The 20,601-nt window shown below is 40.9% G+C and overlaps 2 protein-coding genes across 4 annotated transcripts; one reads left to right on the forward strand and one right to left on the reverse strand.

Annotated features, from left to right (window-relative positions):
* Nucleotides 1–1,548: 1,548 nt before the first annotated feature.
* Nucleotides 1,549–8,132, reverse strand: Med19 (mediator complex subunit 19). Its single transcript, XM_076847262.2, has 5 exons — nt 7,879–8,132; nt 2,867–3,123; nt 2,599–2,695; nt 2,205–2,299; nt 1,549–2,029 (listed from the first exon to the last, which is right to left on the reverse strand). The coding sequence occupies exons 1-5, from the start codon at nt 8,093–8,095 to the stop codon at nt 1,961–1,963; spliced, it is 735 nt and encodes a 244-aa protein (XP_076703377.1). The 5' UTR covers nt 8,096–8,132; the 3' UTR covers nt 1,549–1,960.
* Nucleotides 8,133–8,456: 324 nt separating this feature from the next.
* Tmx2 (thioredoxin related transmembrane protein 2) lies at nt 8,457–20,599 on the forward strand. Of its 3 annotated transcripts, none has more exons than XM_076847265.1 (8): nt 8,457–8,730; nt 17,095–17,155; nt 17,353–17,466; nt 18,333–18,409; nt 18,638–18,744; nt 18,920–18,985; nt 19,078–19,207; nt 19,741–20,599. In XM_076847265.1, the coding sequence occupies exons 1-8, from the start codon at nt 8,542–8,544 to the stop codon at nt 19,885–19,887; spliced, it is 891 nt and encodes a 296-aa protein (XP_076703380.1). In that variant the 5' UTR covers nt 8,457–8,541; the 3' UTR covers nt 19,888–20,599. The 3 variants fall into 3 exon arrangements, with proteins under 3 accessions (XP_076703380.1, XP_076703378.1, XP_076703379.1); XM_076847263.1 differs by lacking the exon at nt 8,457–8,730 and adding an exon at nt 10,600–10,620; XM_076847264.2 differs by lacking the exon at nt 8,457–8,730 and adding an exon at nt 10,664–10,878.
* The last annotated feature ends 2 nt before the right edge of the window (nt 20,600–20,601 follow it).

Raw genomic sequence — 20,601 nt, forward strand, 5'->3', positions numbered from 1 at the left:
GCTTCTGTTTTTATTTGGGTGAAACTTTGCAACCACCAAAACTTGTCATTTCAAAGCTTAGGGAACTCTTGTCACAGTTGTTGTTTGTCTCTGAAAATAAGGTTCCTTTTGGATACAGCCAAATATAAGACAGTATGAATGCCTGTTAAAAGCAGGTTGGCTGGATATGGGTGGCAGGTCAACCAATTAACACATATTGTCTTCTATTTGTCAAAAGCAAAGGATGGTGCCCTAATTTTAAATAATCATCTTCAGACACTAGATTTCAAGAAACAGGCCAGAACCCTGTTTTCACTCTCTGTAGCATCAACTCTTTCCTGAAGGGAATTGAATGAGTGGTTTTCTACTCAGAGATCTGGTTCATAGCAACTGATTTTAACTGTTTTATCAGACATTACTTCAGGTCAGTGCTGCACACTGTTATCCTCCCAACTCTGGAGGCTGAGGTAGGAGGATCACAAGTTCAAGGCCAGCCTCAGCAATTTAGTAAGACCCTGTCTCAAGGGGGACTAGGGTTGTGGCTCAGCAGTAGAGTGCTCGCCTAGCACGTGTGAGGCACTGGGTTCAAGCTTTAGCACCACATAAAAATAAATAAAATAAAGGTATTGTGACTAAATACAATAAAAAAAATTTTAAAAGGGGTGGAGCTGGGGATATGACTCAGTGGTAATGTGCCCCTGGGTTCAATCCCTAGTGCCCACCCCCATCCCCAAAAGAAAACCAAAACCAACCCCCCCTCCCCTTTTTGAGGCACTAGGGATTGAACCAGGGCCTCTCGTATCTTATGCAAGTATTCTACCACTGGGGTACATCCCCAACCATTTTTACAGGGTCTCACTGAATTGCCCAGGCTGGCCTCAAAATTGTGATCCTCCTGCCTTCTAAGTAGCTGGGATTCCAGGCATGTGTCACTGTGCATGGCTATTTTACAACTTGATGGCTATTTTAGGCTGCCTTTATTGTTGCTATATTAGAAACTTGGAAGTGTTTTCAGAGCAGCCAAATAATTCTAATTCCTAACTAAGGAAAGAAGCAGGTGAAATGATTTTTTTAAAAAAACTAGAAGTGGGCTGAGGTTGTAGATCAGAGGTAGAACACTCCCCTTGTATGTGTGAGGCACTGGGTTCGATCCTCAGCAACAAATAAAAATAAAATATTGTGTCCACCTATAACTAAAAAGTAAATATTAAAAAAAAGACCAGAAGCATTTGCCTTTCCTCCCAGAGGTTCATTTCAAAAAAATCATAGGCTTCTGACTAAAAACCAATCTTGCTGAAATACACTGGTGATTGTGGATGCCTTTTTAGTTGGCTAATTTGAGTTTCAAAATAAAATAGACCTGGAGCACACTGTTGACCCCTAATTGGTTCAACTGTTCAGATGGAACATGAAGATTTATCCAAACACTTGGTTTATCCTGTTATGTGTTTGCTATGGAAAAGTATTAGCAAGCACTGCCTCAGTTTTTTCCACTGGGGACCATGTTCCTCGTTTCATTTTCATTGTTTCTCTGCTAAGGAGATCATGTAATGACAAGACTCAAGTCCCTTCTGATCTTAGCAATGCTTTTTAAACCCTTATGTTCACAGAAAGGCACTTACCTCTTAACAGGCAGCCACACTTCAGTCAGTTTGATAATTGCAAAAAAAAAAAAAAATCTTTTTTTTTTTTTTTTTATGAAAAATCCTAACAAACCAAGTCCTGAAATCAGACAAATTGCACAAGAGAGAAAAGAAATAGAAAGCTTCCTGGGAGAGGAAGAGATGTCCATGAGAAAGCCAACAGGGCTGAGCCTTACATGCCCTTCTCTCTTCTAATGTATTACTCTAAATAAAGTATAGCAGGACCTGGTCTCTGTCCACACTGCTGGATGCTCTCAAAGCAGCATCCCAAGAGCCTGGAAGATAGCTTTTGTTAGCAGATTCAGTACTGCAGGAAAAGCCAGAGTCCAGTGATTCTGTTAACGGAGGCTGCTGCTGCTGCTGGCCTGGGAGCTGCCCATACCTGGATGGTCTGGACTATGTCGGTTCTGAGGGAGACAAAGAAGAAGGGGTAAAAACATTTAGGAACTAGCTTGGCTTTGACCAGTGCTATGTAAGAAAAAAACATCTTGCGTTTTCAATCTTAGGTCAACTTCAAGCAAAGGATAAAAGGGTAAAATATAAGGAAACTCATTGGGCTGTAGCAACAGGCCTCCACCCTACCTTCTTTTTCTTCTTTTCTTTCTTCTTCCTTTTCCTATCAGGATCCTCTTCTTTTTTCTTTTTCTTCTTCTTGTGATCTGAGTCAGATGGTGTTTCTGTAAGGTGACATTAGATGCTTATTACCTCTAGAGCTCAGAATCCTCTACTGCTATGAACTCTGAAGGCTACAGCAAAACTTCAAGTCAGGGGCAAATGCTTTTTTCTAAATGGCCAGGAAGAACAAAGTGCTGCTAAAGACCCTCTCCCAAGTCAGTGCTTGCCCAAGAGACCCCAGAATATCAGTCATCATCTTCAGGAGAATTAAGAGTCCACCCTCTTGTAGGGAACTAACTGGAAGGCCAAACCAGATTGAGAAGGTCACATTTTCTTGCTTTTGAATAGAATTGCTTCTTACCTGGGGGGACAGGATCCTGGGTACGGCTCTGTTTGTGTTTGTGTTTATTCTTCTTCTTGGGAGGCTGAATGTGCATCAGACGACACTGCTCGGGCAACTGAAAGAACCAAAGGAAGGGCCAGATGACTAAGAGGAAGTGCCCTGCTCCCATCATCTGTTCTGCTTAGTAAATTATGAAGGAATAGACTTGAACAGAAAAGTCACTTTTCCATGCCTCTTAGGTCTCATCATCATTTGCCTTTCTCCTCCCCCAAGAGAGTGGACTCACCGGGCCAGTATGGAGGCGGAAGCCAGAGAGCATGGTCCCTGTGATAGGATTAAAAGAGCCACCAAGAATAGGTGGCTTCTCAATGAGGGAACGGAGGCTGCTGTTATCATGGGAACCAGGCAGATCAATCATCCCTGGCAAGTCAGGCAGGAAATTACTTAGCTTCTCCTTCACCTTCTTTCCACAGAATTTATTATAGTCATGTTCCAAGTTGTAATGTGTGATCAGATTGGTGCTGCCTGTCAGCTCTGTACTACCTAGACAACACAGAATAATAAAAGATTAGTAATAAAAACAGATTTTTTTTGTTATTGACCTAGAGGGAAAGCGAAGGATTATATTTTAACCTAGATAAGGAATCCTAAATGAGAATTACAAAAATTTAAACTGATTTATAAAGCAAGAAACAAAGCAAAAGTAAATTACAGGTTGACCACCCTGAGTCCAAAAACCTGAAATCTGAAATGGCTCGGAAATTGGAAACTTTTTGAACTCTACCATAAGACTTTTTGTTTCAGATTTTGAAGCATTTCAATTTCAGATTTTTGGGTTACAGAGCTCAACTGATAAAATCTAAACATTCCGAGATCTAAAAACCTATGAAATCTGAGACACTTCTGGTCCCAAGCATTTTGAATAAGGGGCAGTCAATCTATAATATATAATAAGCACTAAAGACATAGTTGGGCATAGTGGTGTATGCTTGTAATCCTGGCTACTTGGGAAGTGGAGACAAAAGTATCAAGTTTGAGGACAGCCTCAGTAACTTAGACTTGTCTCAAAAAATAAGAAGGAATGGGGATATATTTCAGTGGTAGTGTGCAGAATTTAATCACCAGTACCCCCCCCCCCAACACACACAAATAATAATAGTACAGAATGGTAGGAGTAGAAGTGAAAAAAGGGTAAAAATCTAAGCAGGGCATATTGCTCTAGCCCAATGAAGGAGACACTCCTTGAACTAATCTGAACAATAATTCACATGACACTTATGTTTTTATAAGTGCTTTTCATAAAATTTACCAGTGAGACCCAGGTGCAGTGGTGCAGGCCTGTAACCCTAGCAGCTTGGGAGGCTGAGGCAAGAGGACCACGAGTTCAAAGCCAGCCTCAGCAACTTAGTGAGGCCCTCAGCAACTCACTAAATTATACACCCAGTCCTTTATTTTTATTTTGATACAGGCCTAGCTAAGTTTCTGAGGGCCTCACTAATGCTGAGGCTGACCTCAAACTTGTGAGCCTTCTACTTCTGCCTCCTGAACCACTGCCACCACTTCCAGTTTTGTTTTTTTTTAATAGCAAAAAATATGAATCACCTTCACATTAAAAAAAAAAAAAAGATTTTTGGGGCTGGGGTTGTGGCTCAGTGGTAGAGTGCTCACCTAGCATGTTTGAGGCGCTGGGTTCAATCCTCAGCATCACGTAAACAAACAAATAAATAAATGAAATAAAGGTGTTGTGTTCAACTACAACTAAAAGAAAACTAAAAAAAATATTTTCCCCCTAGTTATGAGTACCTAACATTTCTACTCTTTTATTTTTGTTTTGTTTTCTTTTTTTGATATTAAATATTGAATCCAGGGGTGCTTTACCACTGAGCTGCACCTCCACTCCTTTTTATTTGAGACAGGGTCTCACTAAATTGCTGAGGCTGACTTCAAACTTGTGATCCTGCTTCAGCTCCTGTATTGCTGGGACTACAAGCATACATTACTGCGCACATCTCTACTTGTAAAGATGTTACTGTTACCAGTATCTTTATTCTTCCTCATGCCAAGTATTAATATTTCACTTAGAAGACAGAATTTTTTTTGGGGGGGGGGGATTCCTGGGATTGAATCCACTGGTATTAACCACTAGACCACATCCCTAGCCTGTTTCTGTATTTTAGAGACAGGGTTTCGCTGAGTTGCTAAGTGCCTTGCTAAGTTACTGAAGGTGGCTTCTAACTTGTGATCGTCCTGCCTCAGCCTTCTGAGCCACAGGGATTACAGGTGTGTGCCACCGCGCCTGGCTGACAGTAATGTTTGGTTACAAGTGGACAACTAGAATCCTAATTCTGACTGTCTTCCATACCACAGTTCCTCAAATGAAAACACTGAAAAGTTTAAAAATACATGGAAGGCATTATCAATATAAATACTGTATTGCTGATTTTTTTTCAAAGAATATAAACTTACTAGAACTTGATGAAGACTGAGTAGCAAGGGCAGAAACATCTAACCTATAACTTCATCTATAATTATGATGGTCACATGGATACAAATGACAAGTGGCTTGTTTATAATCATTCACTTGGGGAAAACTCAGGTTCTGACTGACTGTGAGCCCCCTGAAGACAGAAAGTGTCTTGTTTATTCATGCATTGGTAATACCCAGCATGGTACACACATTAACTACTCAATAAATATTAAATGAACAAGGTACTTTTACTCTATGTGTTTGGGTCTTACTCCATACTTTTCCTTCTTGTTATTGCCAAAAATCTCAGAAGAATGGTCTAATTGTAATGGCAAGAGACTTAGTGTCATGGTAAACGTCCTTTAACTCTGGGCACTACCTCCTGCCATTACTGTCTCCTGATTTTTTGCCCTGACAGCTCTCCTCCTTCCAGATGGTTTTACTTAAAGCTCAAGGTGAGAAGGCACTCACTTTTTCTAAACTTTTTAAATAAGAGTTCAACTTTCTATTACTATTAGTTCTAAGAAGATAATTTATAAACTTTATCCCCGGCCCTGACTCACCCAAAAACAAAATCTTGCTCTTCCATCACTTTTTTAGTCAACTCTATGCAGGTTTGATGTTTTTTTCCTTAAAGTTCCAAATATTGCTCACATCACCCATGGCTTCTCTATTTTATGGGTCACTTCTCTTTCACTCATGGGTTCCATCCCCAGTACAAAAAAAAAAAAAAAAGGGTAGGGGGGACAAGAGAATAAAGAAACTGGTAGACAACAATTACCAATCAAAGGATAGTCAACTTTTTTTTTTTGGTACCAGGGATTGAACTCGGGGGCACTCGACTACTAAGTCACATCCCCAGCCCTATTTTGTATTTTTATTTAGAGACAGGGTCTCATCGAGTTGCTTAGCACCTCACCATTGCTGAGGCTGGCTTTGAACTCATGATCCTCATGTCTCAGCCTCCAAGCTGCTGGGATTAAAGGCATGTGCCACTGCATCGGGCTGATAGTCAAACTTCTTTTTTTTTTTTTTTTTTTTTTTAGTCAAACTTCTTTACACTTCAGTTTTTTAAACTAGAAATGCAGATAAATAATGCCTACCTCAAAGGGCAATGCTAAGTATTAAACAGCATTACATATGGGTGTCTCCCAAGTCATGATATGGCAATAAGACTTGGAATGAACTGAAAGGCATCCTGGAGACTTAACATGTCCAAAATAACTTGTGATTTCTACCATCTAAAACTTATTCTTTCTTCATATGCCAGTCTCAGACTACCATCCACCCCATTCTTCAAGTCAAAATCTTAAATTATCAATTCCTCACTTTGCTTCACTTCTATATGCGATTCTTCATTCCTGTCAGCTCTACCTCTAACATGTATCCTGTATCCATTCACTTTTCCTGAACTACTGAACGGTAGCTTCTGACTGATTAACCCAATTTTTTTTGTTGATGGAGCTGTTTGGGTAATTAAAAATAAATGATCGGGCTGGGGATGTGGCTCAAGCGGTAGCACGCTCGCCTGGCATGCGTGCGGCCTGGGTTCGATCCTCAGCACCACATACAAAGATGTTGTGTCAGCCGAAAACTAAAAAAATAAACATTAAAGAAATTCTCTCTCTTTAAAAAAAATAAAATAAAATAAAATAAAATAAAAATGATCATGTCACCCCATGTTGGCTTCTCTTATAACTTAAAATCTAAATGCCTTCTAAAGGTCTTTGCTCAGCTTTCCCTCTTCACCCTTTACTGTTCCTGCCCTTGTTCACTTCACTGGTGTCCAGTGGGTCTTCTGTCCCTCAGAGATTCCAAGCATTTTCTTACATGAGGACTAGCTTATCTAATTTTGTGTATACCTAGAAGTATCTCTCCTTCCGTCCATAGTAGCAGGATCTTTGTCTATGCTCAATTTTAGCTCAAATGCTATCAGAGAGAATGCTATGATCATTTCAGCTAAAATAGTTCTGCCCTCAATTATTTATGTCTGTTCCTCATACTATTAACTACTATCTTGTTATGCCAGGTGAGCGTGTTACCGCTTGAGCCACATCCCTAGCCCGATCATTTATTTTTAATTACCCAAACAGCTACATGAACAAAAAAGCAAAAATTGGGTTAATCAGTCAGAAGCTATCGTTCAGTAGTTCAGGAAAAGTGAATGGATACAGGATACATGTTTATATTTCACCTCTTTTGCTGACATGTAATCTTCAAAAAGGCAAGGATCTTATCAATCTTGTTCACACTGTATCTCCAGTGTTTAGAATAGTGCTTGATAAATAGTGTTTAACAAAATAATTTTTGTATTCTTGTGGTACTGTCACTTAAATCTAGAACCTTATGGATGCTAGGCAAGTGCTCTCTCACTTAGCCACATCCCTAGTCCCACAAATAAGTTTTTGAAATGGAAGAATTTGGTTCAGTTCTAATACCCTCTTTTAGTAGATGGATTGTTGAACTTCTGGGAAGGCAGGCAACTTGCTTCAAACAAAATTTGTGTCCCACATAAACTAAAACCTTAGGTCCCCAGAGAAGTTAAATCTGGCTTCTAAAGTTCCAACGTTTTTTTCCCTAGACCGCCACAGTCAGTGACAGAGCCTGGCTTTAGCACGAAAAATAGTGCAGAGATGCATGGCCACTGGCCCCCAATAAATCCCATAAATTCAAGCCATTCCTTTGTGAATCCTAACAGCCTTTCCGACTTTGAGGTGCACATCTGGCCACGCGTTGCCTAGGTTACTTCGCACCGCAGAGAAACACATAGCCACGCCCATTAGCTCCTATGTATGATCTGATTGGCTGACTTCGGCCAGGCCAGTACTCACCTGGCAGTTCCCTCATTAGGTAAAAGGGGCCACAACCAGCCGCTGACTTGTCTGCACCCGAAGGGGCGGTGGCCGCGGATGAAGGCGGGGCCGTGCCGGGTCCCCCGCCCGGAGGAGGTGGAGGTGGAGGTGGAGGTTTTCCTGGTCCGAAGCCGAGTGCAGTTGGAGGCGGTGGTGGGTCAGCTTGAGCTCCGAATAGCGCCGTGAAATTCTCCATCGTCCCCACCGCCGCGGCGCTGCCTTGGTGTCTGTGGCGTTAGTGATATTCATTGGACAATCCTTTCACCGGGTGCCGCCCTCTTCCTTTAGGAGCCTCCTATGATTGGATATTGCAAACCACGCCCACCTCATTCCGGCAACTACTTCCGTCGCTCTACGGAAACGTTCAGGAAGTGCTGTCTAACTTTCTTAAATTCTTCTCTGATACCTCGACTCACCACAGTCGCATACCAATAAGATGACCTAGATAAAAAACCGACAGCTGTATTGGCCAATAAAGTATGAATCCTCTTTTCAGGTCTGACCTGCCTCAACATCCAATCAGAGATCTACTTCCGGGCCCAGAGGCGGTGCACCTTGAGACTTGGTCCAATAGAAGTCTCAGTGGTGGGGAGGCTCAACTACAGACGGCTGAGAGCGGCGGGTGCAGCAAGGGCCGGAAAGATGGCGGTCCTGGCACCTTTATTTGCGCTCTTGTATTCGGTGCCGAGGCTTTCACGATGGCTGGCTCGACCTTACTGCCTGCTGTCTGCCCTGCTGTCTGCCGCCTTCCTACTTGTGAGAAAACTGCCGCCGCTCTGTCACGGTTTGCCCACCCAACGCGAAGACGGTAATCCGTGTGATTTTGACTGGGTGAGCGCCCCTGTCTCATTAGCGCACGACCTTGACTGTCCATGCCCTGCCAGGTGCACCTGGGAGCCTCGGGGTTCACCTTTCTGAGAACGGTTGAGTATTTGAGCCTGTAGCAGGCTTATAGACCGAAGAGTGTAGATCCCGGGTCGTCAGCCTGTGTGTTTAAGATGGGGAAATGGGGCCGGCTAGTTACAGCCCCTGCACAACAGCAGCCCAGTATTCTCTTACACTTGCGTGTATACTTAGCGTTGTACCGTTCATCTAGTCAACAGCCTTACCCAAACTCTACACATGTGTAGCTTTTTACAGTGCTGCTTGTTATGTAAAGCCCTCCGAGGAGCCAGTAGTACAAGGCGAGCAGTAGTATTTCCGTTTTTTAAAATTTTATTTTTGCGGTCCTGGAGATGGAACCCAGGGCCTCTTGCATACCAGAAAGTGTTATACCACTGAGCGGCATCCCAGTCCTCCATTGATCTCATCATGGTTAGGCGACTTCTCAAGGTCACACAACTGCTGATATCCTGAGAAACTACTCTGATAGTCACAGTATTGCACACTTGATAAGCCATTCCTAAATTCGATAAACTTTTGCATAGTGAACACTCTGTGTTAAGCACTGTGCATGATCCCAAGGATGCAAAATTGAGTGAGCCAGGGGCTGGGGATGTGGCTCAAGCGGTAGCGCGTTCTCATGGCATGCTTGTGGCCAGGGTTCGCGCCTCAGCACCACATACAAACAAAGATGCTGTGTCCGCCGAAAACTAAAAAATTAATATTAAAAAAATTCTCTCTCTCTCCTCTCTCTCTTAAAAAAAAAAAAAAAAAAAAATGTGAGCCAGGCTCCTGTGGCCCACCCTGTAATCCCAGCTGCTCAGAAGGCTGAGACAGGAGGATTGCGAGTTCAAAGCCAGCCTCAGCAAAAGCGGGTCTCAAAGCAACTCAGTGAGACCTTGTCTCGAAATAAAATACAAAATAGGGCTGGGAATGTGACTCAGTTGAAGCTGTATCTCATGCTAAAGAGCTGTACCTGTAGAATTTCTGTCTTTTTTTTTTTCCCCCAGCTCCAAAAGTGAATCTTGACTTTCACCAGAACCCATTCTCTTATTTTCTTTCTCCCTCCCTTGTTTATTCTTCCTGTTTTTCTTTTCTTTTCTTTTTTTTTTTTTTTAAGAGAGAGAGAATTTTTTAGAATTTATTTATTTATTTTTTTAGTTCTCGGCGGACATAACATCTTTGTTTGTATTTGGTGCTGAGGATCAAACCCAGGCCGCACGCATGCCAGGCCAGCCCTCTTCCAGTTTTTCTTGACAGAATTATTGGTTGGAATGTAGCCATGTGATTTCAAAAGATCCTTTTTAAAATATGATATTTTATGTACATTAAAGATAATGGGTTTCAATAAACTCAAAAGGGTATATAGATAGTAATAAGGATTTTAATAAACGTAGGAGACCTTTTTTAAAAAACTATTTTTTAGTTGTAGATGGACAGAATACCTTTATTTATTCTTTTTTAAAATTATTTTTAGAGAAAGAGAATTTTTAATATTTACTTTTTAGTTTTCAGCGGACACAACATCTTTGTTTGTATGTGGTGCTGAGGATCGAACCGGGCCACACGCATGCCAGGCGAGCACGCTACCGCTTGAGCCACATCCCCAGCCCTATTTATTCATTTTTATATGGTGCTGAGGACCCAGTGCTTCACAGGTGCTAGGCAAGTGCTATAAAACTGAGCTATAATGCCAACCCCTGTAGGAGACCTTTTATCAAAATTTATTTCTCTGTATATTGTCTGATATGCAAAATACTAGAAATCTTAATACTCTTTTTTTTTTTTTTCTTTCCTCTCCCAGGACTGACTGTAGCTTTTGGAGCCAAAGAACCTGAGGTGTTTTTTTGTTTTTTGTTTTTTTTTTTTAAAGAGAGAGAGAGAATTTTAATATTTATTTTTTAGTTCTCGGTGGACACAACATCTTTGTATGTGGTGCTGAGGATCAAACCCGGCGGCACGCATGCCAGGCGGGCGCACTACTGCCTGAGCCACATCCCCAGCCCCATCTTATTACTCTTGATAGCCAGTTTTTGTTTTCATGGAAGAGTCCTAGTTTACTAATTCAACTTGGTGATTGGGAAGTTAGGAAATAAGGTAAACTCCAAAGTTTTAGTTGTTTAACATATTTAAAACATTTCTATTTTATTAAACAAAAGGGAAAAAAATCAAGCCTTTATTTATTTTTTCTGTATATACTTACTGTCTTTCATGGTAATCAAAAGATTTGATAAAGGAGTGAGGATTTCTTTTTTTTTTTTTTTTTTTTTTTTTTGGTGCTGAATGTCGAACCCAGGGCCTTGCCCAGGCACTCTACTACTCTACCCTCAGCCCCATGTTCATTTCTTAATAGAAGAATTTGAGCTAATAAGTACAGAGGAATGACAGAATTTAAAAGTCATTATTTAGGCCTTTAATGAAATCAGAGATCTTAATGATCATTTGTGGATGCTGAAACCATCAGATGAAAGGTTAATGTGTCTCTTGGAGTGCTGTAGGAGGAAGACTACCTAGCACCACTTATGGTGTATATTTTTGCCAAAAGATTTAAATTTCATCGAATTCAAATCTCTAAAGCTCATTACCACTTTACAATAAATATGGGAAATATAAGATCATCATTAAAGCATATACTGTGAGTATCAAGCTGCCAAATCTAGACAACTGGGCAAGTCAACAGTACAAATGACTCATTATCTTCAGTTCATCCTGGGTGTGGTGGCACATGTCTGTAATCCCACCAACTGAAGAGGCTGAGACTGGAGGATTTCAAGTTTGAGGTCAGCCTGGGCAAACTTAGTGAAACCCTGTCTCAAAATTAAAAGGGTTAGGAATGTACCTCAGTGGTAGCGCACCCCTGGATTCAATCCCCAGTATGGAGAAGAAAAAATTTTTTTTTCAATGGATATATAGCTTGAGATTTAAAAAAAAAAAAAAAGAAAGAAAGAAAGAAAGAGCTGGTATCCATTAAAAATTAAAGAAAATGGGTCTGGGGGGATAGCTCAGTTGGTAGAATGTTTGCCTTGCATGTACAGTTCCTGGGTTCAATCCCCAGCACCCGCCCCCCCAAAAAAAAAAAAAAAAAAAAAAGTTTAAAGAAGCCCAGCAAGAGTGGTGCATACCTGCAATCCCAGCAGTTTGGGAGGCTAAGGTTTGTAACTAAGCATGGTTTCAGGAATCCTACTGAGGGTTATTAGAATGTTTCCCCTGTGAATAAAGGAGGACTACACACAATAACATTTTTACACACAATAACATTTTGAAACAGGATCATTTGAATAAAGACAATTGGGAATTATTGTGTTGGGTATGTATGTGATATATGAAAAACAAAACTCAGCTTTTATTACTATTCTCTAGCAATGCAGAACTTTTTTTTTTTTTTTTTTTTTTTTTTGTTATTTGTTTGTTTAAGTCCTGGGGATCAAACCCAGGGCCTTATGTATGCTGGGAAAGCACTCTACTACTATATCTCTAGCCCCACAGGATATTTCTTTGTTTTCTGGTTTAGGAAATAAATATTATTTGGGGATTTCTACAACCAATCATTTTTTTCTTTTTAAAGTATTTTTAGTTGTAAATAGACATGATATCTTTACTTTTTAAGTGGTGCTAAGACTTGAACGCAGTGCTTCACATGTGCTAGGCAAGTGCTCTACTACTGAGCCCCAGCCCATAACTAATCATTTCTGTAGCAGATATCAGCTGGATGTCTTCTAATTCAGTTTTATTCTGATACCATCTACGTGGAGATAGAGTCAGATCCCCACAGGTTGAGGGCTTCATCCTATAAGACTACCTCTATTTCAGATGCCATTAAGAAGCAATAGGGGACTGGGGTCCTAGTGCAGTGGTAGAGTGCTTGCCTATTGTATGTGAGGCATTGGATTTGATTCTCAGCATCACATATAAATAAATAAAATAAGGTCCATTGACAACTAAAAAATATTAAAAACAAAACAAAACCACAAGCAATAGGTTGTCACCTATACTTTTGACTAATAGCTATAAAAAGGGGTTCCCAGTATGCACTTTTTAGATTTGACTAATTTGCTAGAGCTCACAGGGAAACATTTTACTTATATTTACTGGCGTACTAATAAAGGATACAGAGGCTGTAGATGTAGAGATGCATAGGGTGTGGTTTTTTGAGAAGGCGTAAGCAGCTTCCTCAAGGAAACTCATGTGTTTAGCCCTCTAGAAGCTCCCCCATTTTTCCAGTTTTTATGGAAACCTTACAATATAGGTAATGATTGGTTAAATATTGGGCATTGGTGATCAACTTCAGCCCCTTTGTGGAGGTTAGAGGGTAAGACTGAAAGTTCCAACATTAATCATGGCTTGGTCTTTCTTGTGACCAGCCTCTGTCCTCATTAGCACATAAGTTATTTAGCCTTCCATCACTATGAGATAATCATAAAGAGGTAATCAGTTATGAATACCTGAGATAATTAACTTATAAAGAGAAAACGTTGATTTTGTTTCATTTATTTTGTGGTTTCATCTGTGGTTAGTCTGATTGCTGGTAGGCTTGTGGCCAGGCAGCACATCATGGCAGGAGCATATGGTGGAGCAAAACCACTCACCTCATGATCAGGAAGCAGAAAGAGCAAGGGGACCCAGGGTCCCACAGTCCCCTTCAGGTGTACACCCCCAGTGGCCTAAAAGCCTCTCAGTAGGATTACCTCCTCCTTGTAGCATCACCTTAGGAACCAAACCATTACCACACAGACCTTTGGGGGATATTAAAGATCAAAAACTATAGGGTTGTGCATGCCTATAGTCCCAGCTATTTGGGAGGATAAAGTAGGAGGATCTTGACCCCTGGAGTTTGAGACCAGCCTGGTAACAGTGAGACCTTGTCTCAAAATAAATTTTTTTAAAAAGATGCAAACTACAGCTGGGTGTGGTAATGTATTCCTTTAATTCCAGTGACTCGGGAGGCTGAGAGAGGAGGATTAGAACTTTGAGGCCAGCCTCAGCAGCTTAGCGAGACTATGTCTCAAAAAATAAAAAAGGCCTGGAGATGTAGTTCGATGGTAAAGTGCCCCTGAGTTCAAGTCCTAGTACCAAAAAAAGAATCCAACTATTGAAACACACAAAAGACACTTGTTCCTCCAGAGATTTCAAGCATTTTAGGAACTATATGTCAAGAAACAAGATGAAGACCAAATATATATATTTCATATTATTATTAGTATAGTTGTGGTACTGTGTTGTGGTTAAAAATTAGAAAAAGGTGAGGCTGGGAATGTAGCTTAGTGATAAGAGTCTCACCTAGCATGTGAGAGACCCTGAGTTTGATCCCCAGCACTGCAAAAACAAACAAAAGTGTCCTTATGTGTAAGAGATACACACTAAAGTTTCACACATGAAATGAGGTAATTGGAATTTGCTTCAAGTTTTTTCCATCATAAAAAGTGGGTAACATAGACATGAAATACCACATTTTCAAAATATTGGTTACTATTTTAGCTGGGTAGTAGGGGTTAATTAAAGTGTCCTCTCAGGCTGTGGGTATAGCTCAGGAAAGAACATGAGCTTGGCATCACAGGTCCTGTCCTGAACTTGAATCCTCAGCACTCCTGTCCCCCACAAAAAAATATCCTCCCTACTTTTGTGTATGTTTGAAATTTTACTTAATGAAAATTTTGTTTTGTTTTGGAAGAGCCATGAAAAGATTTAAAAACTGAACAGAGATATACAAAGAGGCCTCTGCTTCATATAGTCATTCTGGAACCCATTCTCCTTCTATCTTCTTCCTATAGTCTTTTCTCTCTTTCTTTCTTTCTTTCTTTTTTTGGTACTGGGGACTGAAGTCAGGGGCACTCAACCACTGAGCCACTTCCCTAGTCCTATTTTGTATTTTATTTAGAGACAGGGTCTCACTGAGTTGCTTAGCATCTTGCCGTTGCTGAAGCTGGCTTTGAACTTGCGATCTTCCTGACTCAGCCTCCCAAGCCACTGGGATTACAGGTGTGCACCACCATGCCCGACCTATAGCTGTCTCTTATCTTAGTACCATGGAACTAGTGGATGAAGAAAGGAAACTGGAATGCAAGGGCACACTCTTTTTTTTAACTGTCTGAGTACAGAAGTGGCAAATCATTTCCACTCAGTAATACTAATCACACAGCACTACCAAGATGCAAGGTGATTGGGAGAGAGTCTAGTTGCTGATGCCCAGGGGAAAAAGGAAATAAGGTTTGGAGTACTCATTACCAGTCCATCTTTTAGAATGCTCCTTTTTTGGTTCTGTATTTGTATTTGGTCTTCTGATTGACCATAGTTCTTCTCTCTTTTTGTTTTTTTGGTACTGGGAAGTGAATGCAGGGGCATAACCACTGAGGCCACATCCCCAGCTCATTTTTATTTTTTGAGACAGTGTCTCGCTAAGTTGCTGAGGCTGGCTTTGAACTTGCCATCCTCCTGCTTCAACATCCTGAGCCACTGGATTATAGGTGTGTGCCACTGTGCCTGGCCTCTTTCATTTATTTATTTGAGAGAGAGAGAAAGTGTGTGTGTGGCGTGTGTGTGTGTGTGTGTGTGTGTGTGTGTGTGTGTTACTCGGAATTGAACCCAGGACTTTGCATGTGCTAAGCCTGTGATCTTCCCACTGAGCTACACTCTCAATCCTTAAATCCTAATTCAGACCCACCCAATTTCATTCATGAAAACCCTAATATTTGCTTCAGGTATAATATTTACTACAGTCTGTCATAATCCCGCATTCCCATTTTACATGTCCATATCTAAATTCAATTAGTTACTTTTCTTTTTTTTTTCTTTTTAAAGAGAGAGAGAGGGAATTTTTTTTAATATTTATTTTTTAGTTCTCGATGGATACAACATCTTTGTATGTGGTGCTAAGGATCGAACCCGGGCTGCACGCATGCCTGGCGAGTGTGCTACCGCTTGAGCCACATCCCCAGCCCTAGTTACTTTTCTTTTTGGAACCGGGGATTGACCCAGGTGTGCGTAACCACTGAGCCATATCTCCAGCCTTTTTTATTTTTTATTTCGAGAAAGTGTCTCACTGAGTTGCTTAGGGCCTTGCTAATTTTCTGAGGCTGGCTTGGAACTTTGAATCCTCCTGTCTTAGACTCCCAAGTGACTGGCATTATAGGCGTGTGCCACTATACCCAGCAATTAATTACTTTTTTTTTGGAGATTGAAGCTGAAAACCTATGTTCCTGATCCCCAGCTGTAAATCTCAGTTGATTTTTTTTTCTGAAATGACCAGTTGGCTCTGTTGTTTGTATAAGAAAAGGATATGGAAGGCCTTAGACCATCTAATCTACAGTCTTTTCCCCCCACCCTGCTTTTTCTTTTATCCTCATTCATTTTGTGAGAGAGCCATATTTAGTGAACTAGTCCTGCATTCCCTCCTATACTCTTTGAAATTATCTTGTTTGTGTCTTTGTTATGTTTCTTCTCTGTCTCACATGGATGCTAAAATTCTAGAAGAAAGAACTGAAGCCAGGCGTGGTGGCGCAAATCCCAGCAGCTCAGGAGGCTGAGACAGGAGGATCGCAAATTCAGAGTTAGCAAAAGGTGCTAAGCAACTTAGTGAGACCCTTTCTCTAAATAAAAAATACTGAATAGGGCTGTGGATGTGGCTTAGTGATTGAGTGCTCCCGAGTTCAATCCTAGTACCAAAAACATAAAGAACTGTAAGCCAAGGGTATTGAAAAGGGCTCTGCAGCTCCCCTTTAGTTTTCCAGTTTCATCAAAGGTACTCGGATTATCACTGCAGGTGTTGAGTGGAGAGCAACAATTGAACTTGAGCAAAGCCAAACAAGTGGAACAGATATTTTACTAATAGAATATTATCAAGAAAGCTGAGATGAAAGGTGGAGAGGTAGTGGGGGAAGTGTTGGGGAGTAATATCGGTCAAAAATGTGGAAGAAAAAAACAAAAAGAAAGCTTTCCTAGAAAACTATTTTTTTTGACCACGGTTATACTGAGTTGATTGTAATAATATCTTGGGGATATATCACACTTTATACAACCCTTTCATATCCATTATCTTATTTAATTCTCACATTAGCACTTTGAAATAGATAATGGTCAGTCAGGAAAGCCAAAGTTTAGGGATTAAGTGATTTGCTGAAATTCACCGGCCAGTTTGTGGCAGGAGTAGAACCTAAACATAGCTCTTCTGACTGTTGCTTTCCCCACTACTACTTAGTGAACTGTAGTTATACCTTTGTTATCATTCTCAGTCTGGATGTCTGTTGGTTTTCTAACACATTTGGTCCTCCTTCATCAATTCTTTTTACTGAATTCCTTGTCATTTTGCTTCTGTTCCAGAGAGAAGTGGAGATCCTGATGTTTCTCAGTGCTATTGTGATGATGAAGAACCGCAGATCTAGTAAGTTCAGCCTGCTTCTAAGTCTCAGGATCAGGCCTGATACCCCTGAAGTTGCTTTTTTCATGTTATGAGAGGGGCACTATTTAGGGCATTTAATCTTCTTCCCTCTTCCATTTCAAAAATACCCCAAGAAGATGGAAAAAGAATGGGATATAGGAGTATACAGCCCAGCCTGACTTATGACATCTCTGTTTCAGTCACCGTGGAGCAACATGTAGGCAACATCTTCATGTTTAGTAAAGTGGCCAACACAATTCTTTTTTTTCGCCTGGATATTCGCATGGGCCTGCTTTATATCACACTCTGCATAGGTGAGGCAATTACCTTTTAAAAATTCTTCATAAGACTATGTTAATAAAGACTTGATTTAGGGGCTGGGGTTGTGGCTCAGTGGCAGAGCTCTTGCGTAGCATGTGTGAGGCACTGGGTTCAATCCTCAGCACCACATATAAGTAAATAAAAAATAAAGTTAAATCAACAACTAAAAAGTATTTAACAACAACAACAAAAAAGACTTGATTTAGCTGGGTGTGGTGGTGCACACCTGTAATCCCAGTGGCTCAGTAGGCTGAGGCAGAGGATCACAGGTTTGAAGCCAGTCTCAGCAATTTAACGAGACTGTAAGCAACTTAGTGAGAACCTGTCTCAAAAACTTTTTTAAAAAAGGGTTAGGGATGTGGCTCAGTGGTTAAGTGTCCCTGCCACCAAAAACATAAAGACTTGATTTGAGGAACCAAATTTCATTTCCAAATAGGTAGTTATGTGTGTAACTTAGATGGTAAGAAAATATTACTGGGTACAGTGGCACACACTGTAATCCCAGCAGCGTGGGAATCTGAGGCAGGGGATTTGCTTGTTGAAAGCCAGCCTTAGCAACTTAATGAGGTGCTAAGCAACTCAGTGAGACCCTGTCTCTAAATAAAATACAAAAAAGGACTGGGGATGTGGCTTAGTAGTTACGTGGCCCTGGGTTCAATCCCCAGTACCAAAAAAAAAAAAGGAAAAAATACAAAAACTGCAGAGACTGTACTTTAGAGGAAGGAAATGTATTTTTGGTCTACATATATTTACAAGTATATATTCTTTGGTGGCTGAAATCCTTGAGTTGGTTGGAGATAAGTTCTGTGTGCAAAGCCTTGTATGTTTTTTGCCTGATATCTTTTTTTCCTGTGCTCAGTGTTCCTGATGACCTGCAAACCTCCTCTGTATATGGGCCCTGAGTATATCAAGTACTTCAGTGATAAAACTATTGATGTGAGTATTCATCCTCCTCTGATTCTTGGGTACTTGGTAGATGATTTTGTAATTATGTTCTCAGTTCACTAGGAGGAATAACAGTGCTTCAAAATGAAAGTCAGGAGCATTTGTGATTCATTATGAGAGCCAGGAAGAGGGAAGTCAGGATGAGGAATTAGGCACTAAGGTCTGACTCCTCCGATTCTTACATGATCCAGTTCACTATTTCTTCCCTTTGTGTGGCAGGAGGAACTGGAGCGGGACAAGAGGGTCACTTGGATTGTGGAGTTCTTTGCCAATTGGTCTAATGACTGCCAATCGTTTGCTCCTATCTATGCTGACCTCTCCCTCAAGTAAGTCAGTGCAAAGGGAGGGATAATGGAAATTGAGATGCAGTACCTTCCTTCTTATTTTTGGCCTTGACTTTTATGCTTTCCAGCCAAAGTCATTACCCCCTTCTTTCCTCAAATATCTTTATTTTCACTTTTTAAAATGTTTTCAATATATTAAATAATATGTTCTTCTCAGGTACAACTGTACAGGGCTAAATTTTGGGAAGGTGGATGTTGGACGCTACACTGATGTTAGTACCAGGTATGTAAAGATTAGAGCTAAGGATCTTAGCAAGGAATTACTTTGAGCAATATATAGAGATACATTCACAGAGTCCTTTCTGGGCCCTGTAGGTACAAAGTGAGTACATCACCCCTCACCAAGCAACTCCCTACCCTGATCCTATTCCAAGGTGGCAAGGAGGTAATGCGGCGGCCACAGATTGACAAGAAAGGACGAGCTGTCTCTTGGACCTTCTCTGAGGTATTTGAAGGAACAGGCAAATGGTTTGCAAACGGGTACAGATCAGTGGATGAGTTCTGAAACCCAACCTGGATTTGATTTCCAGTGTCTACCACTTGTCCACTAGTTTTTGAGGATATAGACTAGATACTAGGCCTCATTTTAGTTCACTCACCAAATTTACATTGTATGCCAGACTGCTAGTACAGGGAACAATGATGAGTGAAGACTTAGTCTCTAAGGCGCCTATAGTATATAGGCATTTAGGCTTCTCATCTGCAAATTGGAGATCCATCTGGCTCACAAGATTATTTTACAGACTACCTGTAGATAGTATCATTTATTCTTGGCACAGTGATTGACACATAATGAATATTTAAGTATTAATTGACTTTTCTGGGTACTTTAAAAAAAAGAAGAAAGTTAAATTAGGGTAGATTTGTATTCTTTCCTTTCTCCCTTCTTTCCTACTCTGTGTCTAAATACTTCTTACTTTTAGGTTCTGAACTTTACCTTCCAAACCAAATCCTGATGTGTGCATCTCTTTTGTGCAGGAGAATGTAATTCGTGAATTTAACTTGAATGAACTATATCAACGGGCTAAGAAGATATCAAAGACTGGAGACAGTATCCCTGAGGAGCAGAGTGTGGCCCCAGTCCCCACCACAGTGCCAGATGGGGAAAGCAAGAAGGATAAATAAGATTCCTGCCTCGTTTTTGCTCCCTCTTCTGTCAATTCCAGGCACTTTGAGGCCCTGCTCCAGTGTAACCATAAGCTCTGCCTGAGGCTGCTGCCTCTTGTTTTCCCTGTTTGGCTGTTGCAGGGTAGGCAGGATGCTGCTTCTGATTTTAAAGAAGCAGGCATAGAATTGTCATGTACCCTAGAGGAAGGCCTGCCTTACTGTGGCCAACTGTTTCCTTAAGGGAGGGATCTCATATGATGGGGGAGGAAATTGTTTCCCTCCAAGGTTGGGTCAGTGTGTAAACTGCTGTTCTTCCTTAGACATCAGCAGTCTGTGGTTTCCTTATTCCTCTTAGTGGCTCTGCACAGCCTAGACTAGATCAAACCTGTTACTTTCCTAGGTATAGAACACTAAGAATTTTTCCTCAAGGATCCTTGCTTTCCTTAGGCCCTTCTGGCTTGGTCTATGGCATTTATTAAAAAATACAAGCCTAAAATTGTTACTGGTCCCAAGGAGAAACCTTTTACCACAGAGTTTTCATCATTGAAAATAGTATTGAATGATCCCCCTATTTTGTAGGGATCCAGAGGAAAAGGAATAAAAGCTTGAGACTTTTCTTTGTGTGTTGGGACCTGGAGGAGAAAGCCTGGACTGTCCTTTTCTCCTACCTAGTCCCCACACCTAACCAACAGTTTCCATAATAAAAGAGACTGGGATTTCTTTTGATTAATC

The sequence above is a fragment of the Callospermophilus lateralis genome, chromosome 2, assembly GCF_048772815.1.
Source record: "Callospermophilus lateralis isolate mCalLat2 chromosome 2, mCalLat2.hap1, whole genome shotgun sequence".
Classification (NCBI taxonomy): Eukaryota; Metazoa; Chordata; class Mammalia; order Rodentia; family Sciuridae; genus Callospermophilus; species Callospermophilus lateralis.